This window comes from Crinia signifera, chromosome 2 (assembly GCF_055691185.1).
Source record: "Crinia signifera chromosome 2, ASM5569118v1, whole genome shotgun sequence".
Classification (NCBI taxonomy): Eukaryota; Metazoa; Chordata; class Amphibia; order Anura; family Myobatrachidae; genus Crinia; species Crinia signifera.
Window position 1 is genome coordinate 169313525 of NC_139218.1, and position 24025 is coordinate 169337549.

General features: G+C 46.7%; 1 protein-coding gene across 5 annotated transcripts in view; it reads right to left on the reverse strand.

The window, feature by feature from the left end:
• The window catches only part of LOC146060207 (choline/ethanolaminephosphotransferase 1-like), a 552072-nt gene that overhangs the window by 482706 nt on the left and 45341 nt on the right, over positions 1-24025 (reverse strand). For all 5 annotated transcript variants that reach the window (XR_014470393.1, XM_083173192.1, XM_083173191.1 and 2 more), the window contains one exon: positions 16392-16767. Coding sequence is in view for 4 of the 5 variants with exons in the window: in XM_083173192.1 (XP_083029318.1) it covers positions 16392-16730 (339 nt within the window). In the remaining variant the exon portion in view is untranslated. The remainder of the gene's footprint in view (positions 1-16391; positions 16768-24025) is intronic.

The window sequence follows — 24025 nt, forward strand, 5'->3', positions numbered from 1 at the left end:
CTGGTGGTGGGGTCCATACGAGATCAATTATTGGGGGGGGGTCTCAGCTGCTCTACGGGGGCGTCTTTGAGGGGGTCCCTCATCACCAGAGGAGGAAGAGGAGCTTAAGGCGAATCCTTCAAATTCCCCGCTTGCATCACTGGCTGTGTCAGAGTCAGAATGCACGGACATGTCTGCTGTCAGGGACAGCAGACATGTTGAAACTGTCACCGCGTCTATAGATGCGGTGACAGTTAAATGCCATGACGTACATTTACGCCATGTGTCGGGAAGTAATTCCCCACCATGACGTAAATGTACGTCAATTGTCGGGAAGGGGTTAAAATAGGAAAAATTTAATAAACATTTGCTCACAGAGCATAGCAGTATAAACAAAGGTCGAATTGATACACTTTACAATGTATAAAATGACATAAACACAATTCAGGTCAACAGTCGAAATTTCGCAATTCGACTGTTGACCTGAATTGTGTTTATGTCATTTTATACATTGTAAAGTGTATCAATTCGACCTTTGTTTATACTGCTATGCTCTTGAGCAAATGTTTATTAAATTTTTCCTATTTTAAACCATACTGTCTTAAATAATTGAAAGGTCCTAGCGCACCCTGAAAACCCCTTTTCTCTCTCTCTCTCTCTATAGCTATATATATATATATATATAGCTATAATATATATAGCTATATATATAGCTATATATATATATATATATAGCTATATATATATATATATATATATATATATATATATATATATATATATATATATATATATATATATATATATATATATATATGAATTTGCATGTTGCGGCACTCCAAATAAGCAATAAAGCATGTAGCTTAGTCTGGTGCCCTCCGTAGACCCCTGTAGAAGACAGGGTACTATATACAATTGGCGAATGGCGGCACTCAGTGAACGCAAAGAAGAGTCAGGAGACCAAGTAGTGTCCAACGTTTCGAGATCGGGTGATCTCTTTATCAAGGTGCAGAAGACTGATAAACAAACAAACCGACAGCACCTTGATAAAGAGATCACCCGATCTCGAAACGTTGGACACTACTTGGTCTCCTGACTCTTCTTTGCGTTCACTGAGTGCCGCCATTCGCCAATTGTGTATATATATATATATATATATATATATATATATATATATATATTTTTTTTTTTTTTTTTTTTCTTCACACGGCATTAGGATTATGCCCATTACGCATTGTCATACTCTGCTGTGCCCATTACATATTTTACGCTCACACATTATACCACACACAATACCCATTACACATGATAGCACACACCGAAAGTTCTCAGCGACATGTCAGCACGGCGGGGGGCAGCGTAAGGGTGCACAGTGCCACACACAAAAAGGGCAGGGTGCATTTTGAGGTTTTAAAAAAGGACAGGGTGCGGCACGCTGCAAAAGAAGCTAAGAGGCAACACTATTGACATCTAGTTTCCATTTTATCAATAATAAACTAAACACAAGACACTTAACAGATAGAATAAATGTACAGTACAATCATTATAGGTTTCAGTACAGAAACAATAAAGTACAGAAAAGCTTTTCATACACAATACTTAAGGGACTTCTTGAGTAAACAGAAAATTCTTAAGTCTGTTATTGAAGCATTCTAGAGTGGGGGCCTTTTGAACTGTGCAGGGAAGTGAGTTCCAAAAAGGTCGGAGCTGCATGCCTAAAAGCTCGACCCCCAGATGAATTACGGGTACCTTGGGCCTTTGTCATGTAGGGCTTTGAAACTCAGTAAATTTATCTTGAAAATGATTCGCCATTTTGAGGGCAGCCAGTGAAGGGTGTAGGGAATGGGAGTTATGTGGCTAGAATGGTGCTGGTTGGGTAACAGCCTGGCAGCTGTGTGTTGTACCAGCTGTAATAGGTGCAGTTCTCTTGTTGGGAGACCAATGTACAGGGAATTGCAGTAATCCAAATGAGGGGATACAAATTGCATGTATGACTTTTGGCAAATCTTCAGAGGGGATTAAAGGCTGGGTGACTGAGCTGAAAACAGCATGTTTAAGCGGCTTTCAGCTCAAACCCGCCCAGTGTTTATGCCTCAGCAATGAGCGGTGAACAGTGCTGCACGCTCCTGCATCATCGCAGGGAAAGCCGTTCATCTGCTGGTAATACCAGCAGAAGAGCAGCTTTGAGGATGGCTTTGCTAAGCATTGTGCTATGCAAAGCCGTCCTCTCCCTGCTGATGGTGCCGGGCAGGGGGAAAGGTGCTCAGTGTGTATGGACTGAGCAGCTTTCCCCCCAGCGATGATAGCGATCATTGCTGTCCATAGGTCGCCCAGTGTGTATGGACCTTAAGTCTTTGATTCTGGCAATGTTCCACAGATTAAAGAATGAGGATTTGATTGTGGCTGATATTTGATGTTTAAGTGTCCAGCCACCATCCAGTACCAATGCCAAGATTGTCCAGCCACCATCCAGTACCAATGCCAAGATTCTGCACATGATCAGAGTTTAGTAATTCTGTACCAAGTGTCCAGTTGGGTGGCTATGTTGCAGTCTTGTCCTTTGATGTTGAGGTCCTATCATAAGGACCTTTGTTTTATCAGTATTCAGGTCTCAGCCAACTGGCACTGATCCATTCCTGGAGCTCAGCTAGACAGCCAGTTAGGGTTGTTATTGGGTTTTCAGTGCCCAGTGCAAAGGACAAGTACAGTTCTGTACCATCTGCATAGCAATGGTAGACAAGGCCATGGTGCCTAATTATTTTACACAGTGGCAGCATGTACACTGCAAAAAGCATGGGGGATAATATAGAACCTTGTGGGACACCGCATGGCAGTGGCACGAATGAAGAGGACATGCGAGATGACACTGACCTGCCAGCGAGAAATGATTTGAACTTAGTACTGTGCCATCCAGTCCACAGAAATTTTTCAGGCGCTCAGATGCCCATGGTCCACACTATCAAATGCTTCAGAGAGATCCAGAAGGCTTAAGATTGAACAGACACCTCTGCCATCAGAAGATCGTTTAGCACATATACCAGGGCTGTTTCAGTGCTACGTCTTTTCCTGAATCCGGATTGGAATGGATCATACATATCATGTGTTATCAGGTGGGTTTCCATTTGATTAGCAATCACTTCAATGACTTTTCCTAGAAGTTTTGATACTGATCGGTAGTCATGCAGTCTCGATCTAAATGAGTTTTTTTTAAGAAGAGGTCAAACAATTACTTCAATGGAGACGGTCTGACCCTGAAGTACCAAACTCCAACCGGTCACTTTGGTTTTTGCCATCCTAGTTGAATCCCTATATTTATGAAGGTATATTCACAGGAAAGATCTTCTGATGCCTCGCCGCAAACTCGGACATGAAATTCTGTTCATGCATAGTGACACCAAAGAAGTCTTTCACGAACGAGAAAAACTCGTCTAATTTTGCCACATCTAACTTAAGGGACATCTTAAGGGACAAAACCAATTTGCGCTGCAGATGAGGCAAATGTAACATGCAGAGAAATTGAGATTTGGATGAGGTGTGTTCCAACTTGTATAAAAAGAACTGCAGGTTTAAAATAAAGCAGCCAATATTTACCCTGCACAAAAATAAAATAGCTTCCCTAAATCTCTGCATGGGCCATTTAACATTGTTAAAAAACGGGTCCCGCTTCTCCTGCATAACATGGAGAAGCAGGCACCCATTACTGCCTCATGAATTAACCCCCCAGCTCTGGTAAGGACAGTCGATATGCCCAGCGTTAACGGCTCTCCTTATCAGCGCCGCCTCAGGCCTGCGCATTAAAAAAAATATATTCTCGAAGGAACAATCCTATTTGCATGAAGATAGGCTTCTTTAATGGTCAGACAAATCCAGCGAGCCAATGTCTGCTTGGACGCAGGCCAGCCCCTGCGTTCGGCACTATAGAGAATAAAAAAAGACTGTCCATTTTTCTTAACGGTGCAGTCTTTGATAGGTAGATATACGTAAAGCACGCACTGCATCCAATGAAGCAGAGTCCTCAGCGAAAAACGGATAACGATAGGTTGGTTTAGATGAAAAGCTGAAAACACTTTTGGGAGAAACAACCGGTTTGTCCTCAATTCAGCTCTGTCATTATGTATAATGAGAAAGGGGGAACGGCAGGATAAGGCCCCTAGTTCCGAGACCCTTCGAGCAGATGCCAATGCTAGAAGCATAACAGTTTTCCATGTGATGTGTTTAAGATCTACAGAACCCAAGGGTTCAAAAAGGTCAGACTGTTGAAATCTTAGAGCCAAGGATAAGTCCCAAGGTTCAGTGGGCGACACGAAAGGAGGTTGAAGCCTCAACACTCCCTTCAAGAAAGTCTACACCTCCGGTATGATAGCTAACCGGCGGTGGAAGAAGACTGATAGCGTTGAAAGTTGTACCTTTAGCGACGCCAAACGCAAACCTTTATCCAGACCTACAGTACCTGGAGGAATTCTAGTAATCTAGACAATTTAAATACCGCCTTAGGAAAACTGTTTTTCGCACCAGCATATGTAGCTCTTCCATATTCTGTGATAATGGGCTGAGGTTACACCTTTTTGAGCATGGAGCATCGTTGGTATAACCTTCGACTGAATGCCCCTCCGTTTTAGCATTCGGCTTCAATAGCCAAGCTGTTAAATGTAGATGATACAAGCTTGGGTAGACGAATGCCCCTTGCTGGAGTAGGTCTAGTCTCTGAGGTAGACGCCAAGGGGTGTCTGCCAGAAGAAGCTTGAGGTCTGAGTACCATGACCTCCTTGGCCAGTCCGGGGCTATTAGAATGACGGATGTGGCTTCTCTTTTTATCTCTTTTAGAATTCGTGGAAGTAATGGTGGAAATATGTACCTGTACACCAGACTGTAATTCCACAGGATTGACAGTGTCTACTGCCACTGCTGCAGGATCCAGTGATCTGGCGCAGTAAACCGGAAGCTGATGGTTCAGTCTGGAGGCCATCAGGTCTATTTGGGGTTTCCCTCACCAAAGGGTCAGCTGGTGAAGAACCTCTGGATGGAGAGCCCACTCCCCCGGATGAAAGTCTTGGCGACTGAGGCAATCTGCATGCCAATTCTCTACCCCTGAGAGAGGCAGATTGCTTTTTATTCTATGTAGCTCCATATACGGCATTTTGTATGCATCATATGTAATGGAAGGTGTTCTCATTATAATTAATTAGTTAGTTTAAAAGGTTTGTTACCTTGAAGGAGACTCGTAAATCTTTTATAAGGGGCACAAAGCTTATCTGTATTTCTGGCTGTACGCCCAGGAGATGTGGGGGAACCAAATTTCAGTAGTGATGTGAACAAGCTAGTGTGCCAATTAGTTAGTAGTGATTTATGTTATGGAATGCAATTATATGTGTGAAACCCATTCTGTAATAGATAAGAAAACGAATAAATGTAAGCTAGACTAATAAACTTCAGAACATCTCATTGATACTCCAGTGTGTGTGTGTGTGTGTGTGTGTGTGTGTGTGTGTGTGTGTGTGTGTGTGTCGAAGTGATTTCTCCTGCTAGCAGTAAAGGAACACAGGTTATTGATCAAATCTCAGAGACAAGGACAGGCAGTTGTTAGAATCCCCTCACAGAAGGCTCAGGATGGGGGAACACCTCTAACACCCCCGGGATGAAGACTGCCAAGAAGTTTGTGGCATGAGCCTCAGCCCATTCCAGAATGGGACAGACTTCGTGCATTGGCCACTCTCCTCCTAGTGCCCCCCTGGCGATTTATAAATGCGACTGCTATTGCGTTGTCCGACTGAATCATGATTTGTCGACCCCGGAGAATGCTGTGGGCTTGTAACAGAGTCAGTCTGATGGCTCTCAATTCCAAGATGTTGATTGGAAGCTTCTTTTTTTTTTTGGGTAATTTTTAGTGATTTTATGTATAAAGCAATAAACATAGCTGAAGTTTTAGCCCACCTTGTAGGTTTAAGTAGGTGTATAGCAGAGGTATCTGCTGAGCCCAGCACAGGATCAGATCCATAGAGGCTTCGCAGCCTTAGGGACAGGCAAGCAAGATGGCACCAGCCTCTCCGTGCGGCCAGAGCAGTATGTCTCAAGCGAGACAATTCCCATTCTCTCCCGCTATTTTCCGGAGAGCCACCTAACGTCCTCACCCCCCTATTCACCCGCCCAGCGGCATCAGCACATTCGGGTACCGGCACCTCACACACAGGGACCCCCACATTCAGCCAAGGCCGCCGGAGGATCCAAGATGGCGCCCGCTTCAGATACACAGGGCACAGCAATCTCCGCCGATTCAGGACTCCACAGGCCGTCCAGGAGAGCCGCAGGCAGCACAGGAGACACAGGAATGTCTCCAGTGACAGCAGGGGTAGGTATATGCCGTCAGTGGGACCCGGGGCAGGATGTTCACGGAGCTCACACTGCCGCACCCGCTTTCAGTGCCGGCCAAGCCACGCCCCCCCCCCATTGATTGGAAGCTTTGCCTCCTGTGGAGACCACCTCCTCTGGAACGTATGGTCTAAAGTTACTGCTCCCCAGCCCCTGAGGCTGGCATGTGTCGTAACTATGGTCCACGTACAAGGACTGAAGCTGCGTCCCTGAAGTAGGTGTGGCATGTGGAGCCACCATAGGAGGGAAGAGTGGGCCTTCTGAGAGAGAGTAATTCTTATTTGGATCTGAAGGTGTGATCCTGACCACCGAGATAAGATTTTCTTGAAATGTTCAAGAGTCGAATCGGCAGTAAGGCAGGGCTTCAAATGAGGCCACCATTAGTCCTAACAGGCGGGTATACAGGTGAGCCAAAACCCTGCGTGGCTGTAAGACCTGCCGCAACCTCGTTTGTAACGTCCTGATCTTGTCCATTGGCAAAAAAACCTTCTCCTCGACTATCGAAAATGAGACCGCGAAACTGTAGCCTCTGTGATGGATTTAGTTGGGATTTTTTTTTTTTTTTCACTATCCATCCATTTTGAACTAAAAAACTGCAGGTTTGGATAGTGTCTGCTACCAGCTTTTTCTGACTCGTGATTTAAGGAGATCGTCTAAGTATGAAATGATGGTTATTCCTTGGAGACGAAGCACTGTTCTCATACATGCCATTACTTTTGTAAACACCCGTGGGGCGGAAGAAAGGGAGCCCCCTGAACTGGAAGTGGCGGTTTTGTACCGCGAGTCTGAGAAAACTCTGATGTGGTTCCCAGATTGGGATATCTAGGTACGCATCCTTTATATCTAAGGAAAGGAGAAATTCTCCCTTTTCTAAATACACCACTACTGATCGAATAGATTCCATTTTGAATTTGTGGTAGTACACAAATTCGTTTAAATGCTTTAAAATTTAGAATTGGACAGATAGAGCCGTCCAGCTTTGGCACCACAAACATGATGGAGTAATACCCCGTGCCTTCTTGGTGAGCTGGAACAGGCATAATTACTCCTGATGTGAGAAGTGTCTGGATGTATCCGCACAGAGCCAAATCTTAACTCGGTGGATGTTTGAAGACCTATTGAAAAAAAAAATAGTTTGGAGGGGGAGTGGTAAACTCCAGCTTGTAACCCTGCGCGACTATCTGAAAAACCCATGCAATGTGTTTTCCATGTCTCTGCAAAAAGCAACAGTCTGGCACCCACTTTGTCAGTGGGCTTGGGGTCCCTATGAGAGGTAGTGGCGGATGGCTGCACAGGTCGCTCAACCTTCAGGCCGTTAAATGTAGCCGCTGCAAGTCCTGATAGACGAATGACCCCTGGAGTAGTAGCTCTTTTCTTAGAGGGAGACGCCACGGGTTTTCCACTAGCATGGCCTGAATGTCCCGGTAACAGGCCTTTTGAGGCCAGTCTGGAGCCAACAGGATGGCTTCTGCTCTTTGATGCCGAATCCGTTTCAGCACCCGCGCCAGCAATGGAAGTGGTGGAAACCGGTACACCAGCTGGAAATCCCACGACCAAGTCAGGGAATCCACAGCTACTGCCCCTGGATCCCTGGTCCCTGCACAGTACCTGTCTACCTTGGGATTCAACCGCAAGGTCATAAGGTCGAACTGAGGAAGCCCCCAAAGATCCGTGATGGCGTTTAGCACTTGAGGGTGAAGACCCCACTCCCCGGGATGGAGGTCATAACGACTCAGGAAGTCTGCCTCACAGTTGTCGACTCCCAGAATGAAGATTGCCGACTGGGCTTTGACATGGTGCTCTGCCCAGGAGAAGACCTTGGTTGTTTCTCTCATGCAAGGCATGCTCCTCGTCCCACCTTGACAGTTGATGTACGCAACTGTGGTTGCATTGTCCGACTGGACTTGCACCACCTTGCCTTGTAGCATCGGGCCGCTTGTAACAGAGCATAGTAAACAGCCCTTAACTCCAGTTTGTTTATGTGCAACCTGGATTCCAGAGGAGACCACCGACCCTTGAGACGGACTCCCTGCATCACAGCTCCCCAACCTCTCAGACTGGTGTCCGTGGTTAACAGAATCCAGTCCTGGATCTGGAAACACTGACCTGCCAATAGATTGGACAAATTAAGCCACCACTGTAGAGAAATCTTTGTCTGCGCTGCCAGGCAAATCGTCCTGTGCATCTGCAGGGGAGACCCCGACCATTTTGTCAGAATATCCAGCTGGAAGATTCTGGAATGGAACGAAGCCACCATCTTGCCCAACAGCCTGAGGCAGAGATGAACCTGAACCAGAGGGCTCGTTAGGAGCTCTCTCATGAGCTGCTGTAATGCATTGGCTTTTTCCACAGGCAAGAAAACCTTTAGTTCCGTTGGGTCTAGAATTATGCATAGGAACACCATCCTTTGGGCCAGGACCAATGAAGACTTGAATATTCAAAATCCATCCGTGGTCTCTTAGAAGCTGCATGGTCAGATTGAGGGCACTACTCAAGGCCTCTTCAAAACCTGCCTTGATCAGCAGGTCGTCTAGGTAAGGTATCACATTTACCCTTTGAAGCCTGAGGAGTGACATCATTTCTGCCATTACCTTCGTAAAGACACGCGGGCCGTAGACAGCCCGAAGGGTAGCGCTTGAAACTGGTAATAGTCATTTCCCAAAGCAAATCTGTGGAAGATTTGATGTGGGGGCCAAATCAGGATGTGCAAATAGGCATCCTTGACGTCTATGGAGGTTAGGAACTCCCCTGGTTCCAGGCTGGCAATTACCGAGCATAGAGACTCCATTCTGAATTTGAACACCTTAAGGAAGGGGTTCAGTGATTTTAGGTTCAGAATGGGCCTTACTGAGCCGTCCGGCTTCGGTACCAGGAATAGGTTGGAATAGTATCTCTGACCTTGTTCCAGCCTTGGAACCTGCACAATTACCCGTCACTGAAGGAGCTTCTGAATGGCACCCTGAAGGAGACTCCGATCCTCCATGGAGGCTGGGAGGGCCGACTTGAAATATCTTCGGGGAGGGGGCTTGGCGAACTCCAGCCTGTAGCCTATGGAAATAAGATTCGTGGCCCAGGAATCTAGGCACAAGGCATCCCACACATGGCTGAAGTGCAACAGACGAGCTCCCACCTCGAGAATTTCTCGTGGTGGGTGGACCCCGTCATGCAGCAGGCTTGGAAGAAGCTGCGGCATTTGCACGGTCCTGGTTAACTGAGGGGTTAGGTTTCCTAAACTTGCCTCTTGTGCCTCTATTGGCCTTGGGGCGAAATTTAGATCCACAAAAGGACTGCTGGGAAGGGCTTGTGAAAGTGCGTTTAGCAACAGTGGGTGCTGACGGGAGGAAAGTGGATTTACCTGCTGTGGCCTTGGAAATCCAGTCATCCAGCTCACTTCCAAAGAGCCGTTCACCCGTGAAAGGAATACTTTCCACACTCTTCTTAGAGTCAACATCAGCAACCCACTGACGCAACCACAGTGCCCTTCTGGCTGACACAGCCATGGCTGAATTGCGCGCATTTATTGCGCCCAATTCATTCTGTGCCTCACACAGTACCCTAGCCGTGTCCTGAATGTGATGCAGATTGTCACCTATCTGAGCCACGGTCATGTCCCCCAACAAACCATCCTGGATTTGTGTGGACCAAGTATGAATGGCCTTAGCCATCCAGCAACTGGCTAGTACTGGGCGTTTAGAAGCCCCGCTAGCCGTGTACATGGACTTGAGTGTAGCCTCAAGTCGTCTATCCACACCGTCCTTTGGAAAGCTGGGAAGCAACAGAGTCCAGCAGAGTTTTCATGCTGCTGGACCATGCAGGCTCTTGACTATCTGCCTCTGCCTGCCCCCCCCCCCCCCCCCTGTGGGGTAGCCCACTGACCTGAGTGGCCACATCAGTAGGCTGTGGTGACATACGGGGCTCACATGTAACCTGTGACTGACGCAGGTATAAATTTGGTGCTGCTCACAGAGGCGTAGCTAGGGCGGAGCTGGTGGAGCACAAGCTCCGGGCGCCGAATTATCACCGGGCGCCGGAGCCGTGCACCCTGCCACCTGCTCCCCCCGCCCTGCTTGCCTGCTCCCTGCTGTGCCCGCCGTCAGAGTGCACAGTGGCGTGACGCCCCCCTTCAGCGGCGGGAGAAGGAAGTTCTGCTGCTAGCCAGACCCTGCCCTTGAGTTGCTTGGTGGAGAGGAGGGAGCGCTGCTGGCCGCATCCTGCCCTAGGCCTGGAGCCGCCACTCCACTTTGTGCAGGGATGAGGTGTGGCTGTCTGGGGCTTCTGGCCTTCTGAGTGCTGCCCTGGACCCTGCCCTTTAGCCACTCCTTGAAGGGGAGGGAAGAGCCTGAGGAGACGCTGCCGGGAGCTGCTGCTGTCTGGACCATGACATGGAGCTCCTCCATGAACTCGGAGGGGAGGGAGGATGCGCCATTTCTGCTGGCCAAACACTGCCTGGAGCTTCTGCTGCTGCCCTGACCCTTCCCTTTAGTGGAAGGGAAGGGAGAGGTCCGGTGCCACTGTCCGGAGCCTGCCAAACAATAGACCTGCAGGACACCCAGCGCAGCTGACTGCAGGATACAGAAGCCCCTGCCCTGGTTTAGCTGAGGACTGCAGGGCACTAGATACATGCCACAGCCTGCGCCATGGAACAAGAGTCGGCAGGTCCCAACTCTGTGGAGTGCAAAGTTGTGAGGTATGCTCTCACTCCTCCCCCACCCCCGCATCCCTTGTCTCTCTCTCCCCCTGCTCGCTCTCTCTCGCTCTCCCCCTGCTCGCTCTCTCTCGCTCTCTCCCTGCTCGCTCTCTCTCCCCCTGCTCTCCCTCTCCCCCTGCTCTCCCTCTCCCCCTGCTCCCTCTCTGCTCTCCCCCTGCTCTCTCCCTTCTCTCTCTCTGCCTCCCCCTCTCCCCCTCTCCCCCTCCTCTCTCTCTCTCTCTCTCTCTCTCTGCTCTCTCTCTCTCCTTATGGGGGCTGTGAACACCCAAAACGTTGGTTCTATATTTTTTGCACCGAATATGGGATAAAATAGATTTTGGTACTTGTGTAGAATCACGACTCCCACGATGGCCATCGCATAGCAAAATATTGCATGCGATTTTTAACAGAAATGCATCCAAATTAGTATCAAACATGTTCAATGGCTCCCAATGTCATTTTTCAGGCTGTACCACCCCCACTATGAACGCCAACCCGAAGCGTGGCGAGCCCGCGAGGGGCGGCGGTACGCGTCCTACGACCTTTTCATACCCCCACTATCCACGTCGGCGTGGAGTCAAGAATAGAAAGTGTGGCGAGCGCAGCGAGCCACCGAGCCCGAAGCGTGGCGAGCCCCGCGAGGGGACACTGATACCTTCACAGGTATACACGTCCCCTCGCGGGCTTCACAGGTGTCCGCTGCACTCGCCACACTTTCTATTCTCAACTCCACGCCGACGTGGAAAGTGGGGGTATGAAAAGGTCGTACGTTGCGTACCGCCGCCGCTCGCCCCGCTTCGGGTTCGCGTTCATAGTGGGGGTGGTACAGCCTGCAAAATGACATTTAGGGGCCATTGAACATGTTTGATACCAATTTTAATGCATTTGGATGCATTTCTGTTAAAAGTCGCATGCGATTTTTAAAATAAAATTCTTAAAAACTGCAAAAATCGCATCCCATCTCATGCCACTACATATGGCATGCAATGGGAGCCGTGATACTACACAAGTACCTTGATTTTTTGCGGTACTTGTGTAGTTTCACGGCACCACCGTGCGCACAGGCTGTCTGAAACTTGGCAGCCTTGCCAGAGGCAGCACCACTATCCACGCGCATCCGAAGCGTGGCGAGTGCAGCGAGCCCCGCGAGGTGGCGGTACGAGTCCTACGACCTTTTCATACCCCCACTATCCACGTCGGCGTGGAGTTGAGAATAGAAAATGTGGCGAGGGGAAGGTATCCGCGGGGCTTGCTGCGCTCGCCACACTTTCTTTTCTCAACTCCACGCCGACGTGGATAATGGGGGTATGAAAAGGTCGTAGGACGCGTACCGCTGCGCTCGCCACGCGTCAGGTGGGCGTGTATAGTGGGATTTACAAGGTCATTAGCTGTTACGTCGACCAGTGCCACTGTGGGCGGGTTTAAATAGTGTACCCCTAGACCCAGCTAAATTTAGATGCTTTAGCGTCTAAATTTAGATGTACCCCTAGTCCCAACTAAATTCAGAGGCTTTAGCGTCTAAGTCCAGAAACCCCCGGCTTCTTAGCATCTAGCAGGTAGTCCGGGTTTCAGACACGAAAGCGTCTAAGTTTTAGCGTCTGCATGGGGGACATGACCCCTTTGTAGTGGCTAGCAGGTAGTCGGGTTTCAGATGCTTTTGCGTCTGAATTTAGCGTCTGCATGAGGAACTCCCCCTTTGGTAGCGGTGTGCCGGTGGGGTGCCCACTTTTACATGCCCCCGTTGTCAGCGGTGCGAACTACAAGTCCCACAGTGACCTGTCAGCGCCTGGGCAGCGCGCTGCTGCTGCGCTGTTAACGTAGCTCTGCTGCCCGGCAGCTACGCTGTTAACGTAGCTGTCAATACGTAGCTTACAGCTAGAGCGGCACAAGCACAGGCAGAGCTAGAGCGGCACGCGCACAGTTCAACAGAGCCTCTGGCAGGCTGCCAAGTTTCAGAGACAGACTGTGCGCGCGGTGGCGCCGTGAAACTACACACGCACCTATATTCATTCTCCAAGTGCCGCTTTTTTGTGCATTTGTCTATCTCTCAATATCTATATAATGTTATAATGTTAGGCCCCGCCCCCTTTTCACTGCACAAGAGCCCCACCTACTACAAATTGGGGGGGCATGAGACATGCCCTTGCTCCGGGCACTGTGGCACCCAGCTACACCACTGGCTGCACACAATGCAGGTTAATTTACCATGATGAGGCTACACCTAAACACCCCACAGTAACACACACAAACACCTCAAACAGACTGTAATTTGCACTGTAAGCAGATTCAGTGTTAGTGACTACTGCAGTGTGTGATGCTTAACTAACCAGTGGGGTAGAATTAGAGCAAAATGGGGGACCAGTACACTCTAAACCTTAGCTCACAGATCTGGGAGAGCTGGTGGCACAACACAGTAATATACAAGCTAGATAGCGCAGCAGCGCTAAATTGCTTAAGTAACTTGCTGTTTCTGCCGTGCTGCAAGGATCAGGATCCACCACGCCACGAGGAGCTGCAATGGCGACCTATGCAAGCATGAAGAAGCAGGAAGTAGAGCCAGCACACGCCCAGCAGAGCCGGGTCCCGCTCTGAGTGAAGCCCCGCCCCCTGTACACGGAGCTGGCGCTTCTAAAATATTTATACTGGCACAATAAGCATATTTAATAAAACAGCAATGGGTATCCCTGGTGGTCCAGCGTCAATCCCCCCTATGCCAGTGTAATGATGTGGGGGGTCACGCAGTCCCTGCGTGAAGGCCGCCACTACTGCCACCGCCAACTTGCCGCACAAAGCGGTTGGGTGTCCCCTTGTGGGACCCCCAACCTGTATTCACCACAGACGGCTTCTGACCTGTCAGGGGTGTGCGGCAGCTGGGGGACTTGCTCGCTACAGCGCAATGCTGTGCGGTGACAAGTCCCACACAGGACAGATGTCCTGCAGCAGGGTCAGCTCTGCACCTGAAGAGGCCGGGGACTGACCCTTCCCCTGACTCCCACGAAGCAGGACAGCTGTTTGGTCAAAACAGCACCCCAAAATAATAAACTAAAATAAAATTGAAGAAAAAACTCTGGAGCATTCAGAAGCACTGCCTCTCCTGAGACACATTTTTCTAAACTGACTAGTGGAGGGAGATAGAAAGGAGGAGCCAGTGCACCCACACTGAAAGTTTTAATGTGCCCGTCTCTCCTGCAGAGGATCTCTATCCCCATAGTATTCAACCCAGTATCCCATTGGACGGTAGAGAAAAAAAAAAATAAAGAAAAAAAAAAAAAACTTGTCTCCCTAAGGAGACCCTGCCCAGGAGACAGGCTCCTCCGGTCACTTTTTCAAAGACTGAGGTCTGGTGGGGATAGAGGGGGGAGGAGCCAGCCACATCTAAACTTTCTTAAAGTGCCGACTCCTCCAGTACACCAACTCTATCCCACACTAGATGACTGCAGTGTCCCCTGCTGGCCGAGTGAGGAAAATTATTATATAAAACATACGCTTTACAAAATATACACATCAAGAAATAACAAGAAAAAAGAAGAATATCATATTGCATATATGTTACAAAAAAAAGCATGTAGCCCTAAATGATAATATTAGCCATGTGGGACAAGTGTATTGAGGCTATGAATCCAATGCGATCACATCTTTGTGGTGAGAATAGGTCACTATCTTTATTACAATGTGTGAGGCACATGATCGATAAGGATAGAACGTAAATTGGATATATTGTGTCCAGCCTCGGCGAAATGCCTAGCCTCAGGCTGGTCACTAGCTCTGGACAGAAGAGCTGCTCGTATGGCCGCACGATGACCATACTAAGGGTACAAATGTATCTCTATCAAAACAGGGCCATGGTAATACAAAATTAATCTGACTATAAGAAAGAAATTGAATATATATATATATATATATATAATTAATCTGTGTTTAGAAGGTTAAAAACTAGCTTTGACAATATTTAAGACTGATAAAAAAAAAAGAAAGGGAGTAATATATATTCAAATGTTCCTGGAACAAAAAACAAACAAAAAAAACCATACACCGAGAAACTAGGCTTCTGGGCCATGAGATACGGAATAGCATTACTTTGATCAATTAAATATGTGTTGTTATATTTTAAATATTCTAGAAGATCTAAACTGACAAAAAAACTAAACAAAATAAACGTAAAAAGAATACAGATATAGGTCAGGGTGTAACAAATGAAAGGCAAATACTGTAGCAACTCTGTTCTAGTTAAAAGGTAAACTTTTTTTCTCCTCTAATAATACTGCTTTCACACTGCAAAACCTGCTTTGACACGGTTTTTGAAACGTTTCTTTAACCATGTCAGAGCAAGTTTTATCCCTTTCACATTGCACGTTTTAAACGGTATATTGCTGGTTAATTACCGTTTTTGTACCTTTCACATTGAACCCATTGTGAAAAGGTATAAAAATGGTAATCCTAAATCCAGTAATATACCACCCATTCCCTGTTGCCTGGCCTGCGCCCCCTCCCCTGGTACTTGCCAGCGCGCGGGGGTCCATGCTGGGGAGGCAGCAAGCAGGGTCCATGCTGGGGAGGCAGCAAGCAGGGTCCATGCTGGGGAGGCAGCAGTCAGTGTGCAGCTGGGGAGGAAGCAGGGTCCACCCGATGAATGGGCAGTGTGCAGCAGGGTCTGTTCGGCGAATGGGAAGTCAGCGACGGGGTCCCTGCGGTGGATGGGAACTAGTAGCACGACTAATTTCACATCCGCCGCAGGGAACCCGCCACTGCCCGCTGCCTACACAGCATGGATCCCCGCTGCCTACGTAGCATAGATCCCCGCACACTGGCAAGTACCTGGGGAGTGCTGGCAAGGAAGGAGGGGGTCTGACACACCAGTGTGGGATCCAATAGATCGTTCAGACCAGTTCACACTGCACAAATAATGGGTCCGAACAGTGTAGTTTACTTCTTTTTACCAGCTTTGAATTACCGGTTTTCTTAAACCGGTAATTTAAAACCGGTGGTTTCACACTGCAGCTCGGCAATATAACGGTTTAGAGCTGCAGTGTGAAAGGGGTATTAATGTTTTAAAATCTTTTGCACTTCATCATTCTTGAAATTGGATCACATAGTTTTGTTAAGCATACACTTAACTACAAACTGAAGCATGTATGTAGTCCTAAACCAAAAGAAAAATCTTATTGGAATCAATTGGATTAATTGCAATTTTGTTAAATGCAGTAATAAAAACTGGCTGCTAAGATCAATGAGGCAAATGGCTGAATCTTGTCCAATTTAAATTTTAACCCCTCCACCCCCTGGCAAAAACAAACACACACACACACACACAACATGCATATTGTGCATTACAGAGTGTAACTCTGAAATAATATTGTACCTGTTCTGTTGCGGTTGGGCAGTAACATGCTAACACTATTGTTGTAAAGATATTGATTAAAAGTCCTATTATGGTGATAAGATTTGGTGCAATCCATGATGGGACCTGTCCCACCAACCATTCCCAAAATCCTTGCATTAATGGTTCCAGAAGTGATTTTCCACAGCTTTGGTAACGATGCTCCTCTAATTTTTTCAACTGGTGCCGTGACAGTGGTGGAGTCTGCAATTCTACAAGCCTGCTGAAAGCACATGTAGGTTTGAGAGCATGCTCGCATCTTGAAGGAAGCTCTGAGTGGTGTTCCCCACATCTTCTCTTGGATGATCGTTGTGAACTCATGGAGTTTAGATTTCAAATTCAAGCAAAAAGGAGAAATCTAGAGAGCAAGAAGACAATCGTTACATAATTTGTTTTAAATAGATCATATTTCTGAACCATCAGGATGAGCAGCAGCATAACATTTGTAAATGGGTTTATTTTCTTTAGTAAGGTACTGAAAACACTGAGAATATTCAAACATTTACTTAAGTCTACACAGATGCTCAAAATAACACATACAAAAGAAGTACATTTATGAATTTTTCAATATTCTGTATTTGATAAATCTAGGTATATATGCTTTAAGTAATTAATGACACTGCACATACAATTTTGGGACAATCTGGAAGCCCACCCTGGGCATACCCTACATGGAAACACATTTCGTACCTTACAAATAAGGTCTTCTTTTTCTCGCTTTAACATCTACCTTTATAGACAACTTATTACCAATCAATTTAGGGGTATCAAAAATGACCCGGTTCAATGCACCAACTCAGTAACTTTGTATCGTATAAGCCTCTCAGATTGGTCCGGAGGCCCAAACAAGGATTTATATAACTGCTTGTTAATTTGTACCCATCTAACTGTACTAAAATTGTGCCTCTTTACTTGGATGTTTATTTGCCGTGATATAACAAATAATAAATAACTAAAATCAATTACTGTGAATTATAAGTATATGTGTGTCCCATCGTGACTTGTGATAGATATATTACACTCTTTATCATTACATTAGCCAAATCTTTGTATGTGTATTAATATTATTTCTGCTTAAGTAAATACATTTCTCATGTGAAACCGTAAAATTAACCAAATTTATCAAAGCTGCAAAGTCTGGGCCATCTTTTGACATCCACATTCTAGCTACAAGCATCTTAGCCAGTGCAAACACATTAATAAAATAATCTGTTTAGTGTACCATCTACACATGCCCAATATACAACTTTTGGGGCCTAGCACAGATCCACATATCGCTTTTTTGATCAGTGTTTGAATCACCCTAAACCAGAATGTCTTAAGAACTGTACATTCCCATAGTAAATGCCAAAAAGATCCTGTCTCGCACCGACATTTAGGACATAACAATGAGGATCTACCCCCCATTTTTAACAGCCTGGATGTAGAAAGGTCACACCTATGAAGAATGTACAGTTGTACCTTTGGAACAAATGAAGGTCTTCATGGCGCTGAACTTGTGCGTCCCACGAAATGTGTATTTCTCGTGATATGGAGAAAATATATGAAAAAATGTGTTAGAATTTGAAGAAATAAAGAAGGGAAAGTGTTTGCAGGAAAAAACACTTACTGGGGGGATTCGTACCCAAACTCACTAATAAAGGGGTGTAGTACAAGTGTATCAAGGTATCTTTTTAAGGGTCCACCCGTGCAGATGATATTGGATGGAATACTGATATAGTTGAACAGTGTCCCAAAGTGCGTACCGTACTCACTGTATAGACAGGAGCTTGACGCCTATAAAGCTTTCTTTTGCTGACACCAAATAATGTAAAATATCCAAATGCCAAGATAGGTCCTACCATACTCACTGTACGTGTAAGTAGGATAAACACATAGCGGTTTCTTTAGATATGGCCTGTCCCTCAGATTCTCATCAATCTCATAACAGAGAGTATATGCAAAGAGGAGGAGGAGGAGGACCGGTCTCAGTAAAAGATTTTAATATTGTTACAACTGAAATGTGGCCAATTGGACAAATAGCCACAAACAGATAATCCAAAAAACACAGTAAAAACAAAGATAAAACCACTCCCTTCTCTAAAAACAAAGATAAAAGCACTCAAGCAGAGAAGGGAGTGCTTTTAGCTTTGTTTTTACGGTGTTTATTGGACTTTTTGTGGCTATTGGCCAAATTTCAGTTGTACCAATATTAAAATCTTTTACTAAGACCGGTCCTCCTCCTCCTCTCTTTGCATATATACCTCTGTTATGAGGTTGATGAGAATCTGAGGGACCAGGCCGTATCTAAAGAAACCACTATGTGTTTATCCTACTTACACGCACAGTGAGTATGGTAGGCACCTATCTTGGCATTTGGATATTTTACATTTGGTGTCAGCAAAATAAACCTTTATAGGCGTCAAGCTCCTGTCTATACAGTGAGTACGGTACGCACTTTTGGACACTGTTCAACCATATTGGTGTTCCATCCAATATTATGTGCACGGGTGGACCCTTAAAAAGATACCTTTATACACTTGTACTACACCCCTTATTAGTGAGTTTGGGTACGAATCCCCCACTAAGTGTTTTTTCCTGCAAACACTTTCCCTTCTTTATTTCTGGAAATTCTAACACGTTTTTTTTCATATATTCTCCATATCACGAGAAATACACATTTCGTTGGACAAACAAGTTCAGCGCCATCAAGTCATTCATTTGTTCCAAAGTATCTGCCAGTGAGGAATACCTAGTGGTCCTCCATTTGGGTCTGTGGCTGCAAGGACGGATAGCGCCTTGGGACTTTTCTACACCTTTTGTTTTTCTTACAGTTGTACCTGTTGTACTCTTATTGAGTTGGTTGCTAGCGGTATAGAGGCCATAGCTACTTCCCATACTGTCACTGTCAGGGGTGCAACATCCACTGACCACTTTATGTAGCTCGTGTAGCTTCTCCTCATACACTGCTCCCAACAATTGATTGTAAAACCTTAAAACTCCTTTCTTTCTACCCCCCCCCCAGAACTTTTTTAACCGGAGATATTGAAAAATCGGGTATTTCGTATTTAAATTGAGCCTCAAGGGCACTTCTTAGTTGTAAAAATCTTAAGAAAAAAGGACATTGGGAGTGTAAACTCCTCCGCCAAATGCATGAAGGACTTTAATCCATCTGAGCTATATAATTGACTCAAAGTATTGATCCATATAACCCCCAAGCCACATCTGGTTGAAGCCTTTTGAGTTCTTTTTTTTTTAATAAAGTATTTTTATTATACAGGACATAGGTACAGAGCAGGACATTAACTCAAACAATGAGTCAGTCAGAATCTAGTAGTGCATGCCTGACTGTACATTGTGTTTACATATAATGTTGTCAAGTTGCATATTCATTTAAAGTGAAATAAAGGGCTAATTTAGTAAGGAAAAGTGGTGTCCCTGCTCTGTTCTAGCTGAGTAACAGTATTTCAATTTTCTGAATTATACATTAGAATACAGAAGAAAAGGAAACAAAAGAGAGAAAGATAACATTAGTCATGCATTGGTGTGCGTAGTAGGGGGTTCCATCCCACTTAGGGCGACGTATCTATGCAATATCTTAGGTTGAACAGTTATTGTATTTACATTGTGGCTATCAGTGTCCATAGATAAGATCATCGTCCAATACTGCAGCGTCAAGGGTGCGAGGAGTGCGGAGACTCCAGCCACCTACCCCAGATCTTTTCAAATTTAGGCAAGGTGCCACGAGACATAAAGACATATCTTTCATGCTGTACAGTGGTGTTGACTAAAGCCCTCCACTCCGCCAGCGGAGGTCCCGAGCTAGCCATCCAATGCCTAGCTATGACGACTTTAGCTAGGGAGCATAAGTTAATCACATATTGTCCCTGTAAATTATTCAAAGGGGCATTTTCCTTGCTTCCCAATATACACAGTTTAGGCGTCAGGACCTGCCCAGGAATCCCGGTTGACGTTATTGTTGATTTGACCGCCACCCAAAAAGCGCTAACCAGGGGACAGTCCCAGAGGAGATGGCAGAGGTTTCCCTGTGGGGAGTTACACTTTGGGCAGTCCGGAGAGGCTCGTCCACCAAATTTAACCATAGTACACGGTGTTAAGTATATTCTATGTAGAATAAATAACTGGACTTGTTGGAATCTTGCGGAGACCGTGGCGTGTCGTGGTGCTGCCAGGGCCTCCTCCTCCTCAAAACTACCCACATCAGCCTCCCACTTGGTTTTAAAAATGGGAAGTGAATCCTTGTGTAAAAAGAATAGCAAAAATGAGTAAGCTAGAGAGATAGTTTTAACCTGTCCCAAGTTAGTCAGAAATATTTTTGCCGAAGAGGGTAGCAGCACCGGGGGAGCGCTGCTAAACTGAGTGTTTAGGGCGTGCCACAACTGCAAGTACCTGAAGAAATACACCTGGGATAGCCTGTACTCCTCCTTTAGCTGTTGAAAGGATTTTAGCACAGTTGCCTCGTATAACTGCCCAATCGTCACCACTCCCCCAGTTGACCACAGTCTCCTGCCCGACAAACAAGCAAGTTCGGATAGCCTAGTGGAGTGCCAGAGGGGAGCCTCAGGATCTATAGCCATATAACCCATCAGGGATTGGGTCTCCTGCCATATCCTAATGGCTTGAACCACCAGTGGGGGGGGCCCCCCCAGGAATCTTCCCGCCCAGGAGTAACTGCAAGGGTGAGGTATCGGGATACATTTGGTGTAGGAATGTGGTCGGGAGCGGAGCTTGGTCGGTGTCTTGTAGCCAATGCCTGAGACGTGAGAGTTGGCTAGCATAATAATATAATCTGAACTGTGGTAAAGCCAAACCCCCATCTGCCCGTGGTCTAGTGAGGGTGCCGACACTGATTCTGGGACGCTTGTTCGCCCTTATCAGTGAAGATAGCAAGCTGTTTAAATGCCTGAAGAACGAGGCCGGCACATACACCGGGGACTGGTTTAGAACATATAGTATTTTGGGCTGTAAAATCATTTTTATTAGATTGACCCTACCAATGATATTTGGGGTAATTTGGTCCACACCGACAATTTGCCTTTGACAACAGATAACAGTGGATGTAGGTTCCCGGGAAGAAAGTCCCGACTGTCATTAGTTATTATCCCCAGATATTTAAATTGGGATACCCAACTAAGTGGGAGGGGGGCGTCTGGGGTCAATGGCGGGGGGCCACGCAAGGGCATTATGGAGGATTTAGACCAATTCACAGTGAGACCAGAGAAGCCACCAAACTCCTCCATTAGCTGCAGCGCAATAGGCATAGACAGTCTATAGTCCTTTAGGAAGAGAAGTAAATCGTCAGCGTAAAGTGCCACTGTGTCTATCCTCTGACCCATCTGAAGCCCAACGATGTCCTGGTGATTTCTAAGAATACAGGCCAGCGGTTCAATAGCTACCGCAAAGAGCCCAGGGGAGAGGGGACATCCCTGTCTAGTACCCCTTCCCAGAGCAAAAGGGAGTGAGACATGGTTATTGACAGAGACCCTGGCCACCGGATGGAGGTTTAGCAGCTGTACCCATTTTAAGTATTGTGGGCCAAAGCACATACGTCGCATTACCTGCCACAGATAAGGCCACTCGACAGAGTCAAAGGCCTTATTGGCTTCAAACGACACGATGGCAGAGTGAGTATCCTCCATATGAGTAGCCTGGATATGTGTAAATAGTCGCCTTAGATTCGTACTGGTTGACATACCTGGCATAAAACCAGTTTGGTCCGGGTGGATAATGGACAGTATCACACCATTCAGCCGAATAGCCAGTACCTTCGCCAAAATCTTAACGTCAGTGGTGATTAGGGAGATAGGTCTGTCAGGGTAGTCGGGGTCTTTCCCAGGCTTGGGTATAACCACTATAATGGCCTTGGACATAGAGTCCGGTAGGACATTAAGCTCAAAGAGACCGTTAAATAAATTCAATAGTTTGGGGGCGAACAAATCCAAGTTCGACCTGTACAGCTCCACTGGAACCTCGTCTACGCCCGGAGTCTTTCCCCCGGGAAAGGACCTGATTGCAATCTCTATCTCGGCAATTGTGACAGGTGCTTCAAGGGAGGACCTAGCCTCCTCAGACAGTACGGGTAAGTCAATGTGGTCTAGATAGTCAGAGAGTTCTCCCTGTGAGCATCCCAGGCGTGAGCGGTAAAGCTCCTGGTAAAATGTAAGAAACACATCTGCCATTTCCCTAGTGGATGTCCTCAATACTCCATCAGTACCATATATCTGGGCCACAGAATTAGTTGGGCGATCTGAATGCACCAGATGGGCCAGCAGACTGCCTGTCTTATCCGCGTTCATGTATAGTTTATGGGACTTAAATAACAGGCTGCAAAGCGTTGCGCTCCTCCAAATGGGAAACCCAGGCAGCCCGCGCCAGCTCCCACCTCACCCCGGACTCCTCCGAGCCATCCTCCAGGTGTAAAATCTCTGTTTGCTGACACTCATCCTCCAATTCCGTACCCCTAGCCCTGTGTGTTCATTTAATAGAAGCAATTTTAGATATGAGAGTGCCCCTCAGATATGCCTTGAATGCATCCCATACTACTGGGGTGGAGGCCGTACCTATGTTAGCACCAAAATATACATCCCATAGAGTCTGTAGACCCGAGGAGTCACCAAATTGCAGTAACCAGGAAGGGTGTAGTTTCCAAAAGGACTGTCCCCTCTGACACTCCATATCCACCGCCAGCAGTAGAGGAGAGTGGTCTGAGACACCCCTTGATTTGTAACAGACGGTTTGAAGTCTAGGCAATATCGAGGGAGAGACCAGGGCTAGATCGATACGTGAAAAAGAGTGGTGAGTCTTAGAGAAGCAGGAGTACTGAGTGTCAGCAGGGTGTTTCTGTCGCCAGGCATCCTTTAAACCAAATCGAGTCTATATAATTTGCAAAACCCGTGGGGCGGTCATCAATGGGTGCGGAGTCAGGGGGCCACCACTTGTCCAGACCATGATTCATTAGCTTATTAAAATCCCGAGGCATATAACCAGTGTGTCGGGAGATTGAGCCACATAAGTGGCCGCGTATTTTAGGACATCATAATTGAAGGGAGGGGGGAATATAGACCACCAGTATAAAGAAGGGCTGGGAATACAACCTGCAATGTAGGAAGACGTATCTACCCAGTGGGTCTGTCTTAACAGCGAGCAATACAAATTGCACCGATTTATTAATCAGTATCGAGACCCCCCCTAGAGTGAGTAGTGTGAGAGGCATGATATGCCCAGCCCACCCAGGGCCTTGCCCTCCAGGTGGGTCTCCACCAGGCAGGTAATGTCCGCAGGGGTGCCGAGAGAGGGGGTGGAGCAGGTACAATTTACCCGTGCCCGGGCCTGTCAGGGGGGCCCTGGTCTGAACACACAGGGGTTTTTTTATTTGGTGACAAGTACCCCCCAACATGACCTATTCCATTATGTACAAAATGCTCTGTTCCTGGACTTCCGTGCCATTGGTAGTTAGAGGTTGGACTCCAGCACAGTCCAAAATTCAAAGAGGGGCAGTCACATCAACTGCCAGTGAGTCCAGGACAGTGATGCTTGGGTGGCAGTATATATGACCCCCCCTTTTTGAATATTGGACTGTGCTGCAGGCTCACATCTGTAACTAGGGAAGTCCAGAA